Below are 1,938 nucleotides of genomic sequence, written 5' to 3'. Positions count from 1 at the left end.
CACACACACACACACACACACACACACACACACACACACAATATAATCATAGAACTAATGATGCTAATCCATTTTAATGAAATAAATTTTGTAATAAAATATATTGCATATTGTTAAAACTGTTATTATTTATCTCACTATATCTTGTAATAAAAGGAATATGTCCTCTTTTTTTTTTAGAAATTAAGAAAACCTGTTTCAAAAAACACCTCACCCCCAAAATCTAAACTCAATCCAACAATTAAATTCTTCACAAGTGTAACATTCCAATAGTTTCAAATTATCAGTAAGAATTTGTGTAAGGTGAAAGGGAGCTTTCAGATGATGTGTTTAGGATGTTGTTAGTTTAGAACTTTGAAAATTGTAAAACAAAAAGTGTAGTTGGATGAATTTTATAGTTTTTGACACTGCCAATGTTTAATATGTTAACAGGTTGTATTTGTGCCTGTGAGAATCTTGAACATATCTACTTCCCTACCCCCAAAATTACAGTTGGAAGTAGAGCTGGGCAATCATGAGAAACACTGTAATAATCAATTAATTAAAGACTTCATTAATTGATTAGTACAATGTTTCTCATGATATGTAAAAACAAAAGAAAATGTTGGCAGTGGGTGCTGCCATCTGGTTGCCATCCTTCTAGTCAGCAGCTCAAAAAGAAAGAAAAAAAATTTGCTGCAGATCAAAATTTGTGACAGTAGCAGATAGCTTTAGTAACTTTGCTGTAACAGTACAAGCAAATCTGATGGCAATGGGAATTGAACCCATATATAAGGTCTCATAATTAATTTAATAAATTACCTAGCTGTAGTTTGGAGGTGTATCAAAATTAGGGTTTAGCACTTTGGATTTCTCTTTATTGCTTTATCCAAAACAGATGTTAATAAAATTTGTATTGTAACAAAATTATAAACCTGGATATTTCAATTATAGTTGTTTAGAGTAAGATCAGGTAATTTCTTATGAATTAATGTTTTCATGTGATCTTTAAAAAAAGAATGGAGATACCAAGTTGAAATAGGTTATTACCTTAAGATATCAATATCTACAACTTGATAATAGTTAGAAACATGAATAATTCATTTGTGTGTGGTTCAGATATTTATTCTAAAATTTAGCTCATGTCAGATATCTTGGGCTAAAAGTTTATGAACTTTAACAGAAGAATTGTTTCTTTCTTTTAGCTGATATCCCTGCTGACTATTACCTCAGTGATATGTTTGCAATGCTGGCCTCAGTGGTGGGAGCAAAGATTGCTGATAAGGCTGTGATACAAGAAGGTATTGAAATAAAACTTCTAATCAAATGGTGGGGAAAAAAATTATCAAACTAACTATTCAAATGACTGCCAGTGTAGATAAAATTCAACTTAAAAGTACATATGTTAACTGTAAAAGTCTATCAATCATTGGTTTGTTTTTACTAGTGTGAACATATACATAAAGATTTTGAGGACTGGGAACATGTTCTTCAATGAGCTGAAAATCATGAGACTTTAATCTTCTCAAATAGTAATGTATATTACAAAAAAAAGAGCCTTAAACTTAAAAGAAACTTATGTTTTAAATCACATGTAGTTTTTGGCACTAGAACCACACATAAATAAAATTTTTAAGAAACAGTGCCACACATGGAACTGAAAACCATTCAGAAACAGACTGTACAACTCAAGGCACAGAAACTATGAACCATCACAAAAGGTTTTTTATAAAAATGTGCCAGGGTTAATGTACGTTAACTTGATAGTTTATTAGGATTTTCATCTGATATTGAGTATTGCTTTTGAAAGCTATAATGACCTGGGCTGTACATGACAGTGAAAGGTTAAAAGCTTGTCCAGTTATAGCTTATTGTATTGTGTAAGATGGTCTACAGCAGGCCCACTATTCATGACCACAGCTTATGGCGACCCACTCAAATTTACTGGGCAAAAACATA

The 1,938-nt window shown here is 31.4% G+C and overlaps 1 protein-coding gene across 2 annotated transcripts in view; it reads left to right on the top strand.

Moving 5' to 3' along the window:
- LOC106466199 (serine/threonine-protein kinase PLK1-like) overlaps positions 1-1,938 on the top strand; it is a 27,453-nt gene that overhangs the window by 13,226 nt on the left and 12,289 nt on the right. For both annotated transcript variants that reach the window (XM_013926443.2, XM_022394156.1), the window contains exon 9: positions 1,185-1,280. In XM_013926443.2, coding sequence (XP_013781897.1) covers positions 1,185-1,280 — 96 coding nt within the window. The remainder of the gene's footprint in view (positions 1-1,184; positions 1,281-1,938) is intronic.

The sequence above is a fragment of the Limulus polyphemus genome, unplaced genomic scaffold (genome assembly GCF_000517525.1).
Source record: "Limulus polyphemus unplaced genomic scaffold, Limulus_polyphemus-2.1.2 Scaffold2185, whole genome shotgun sequence".
In the NCBI taxonomy this organism is placed as follows: domain Eukaryota; kingdom Metazoa; phylum Arthropoda; class Merostomata; order Xiphosura; family Limulidae; genus Limulus; species Limulus polyphemus.
The sequence above is the reverse complement of the archived record's forward strand: the minus strand, read 5'-3'. Positions and strand labels throughout refer to the sequence as shown.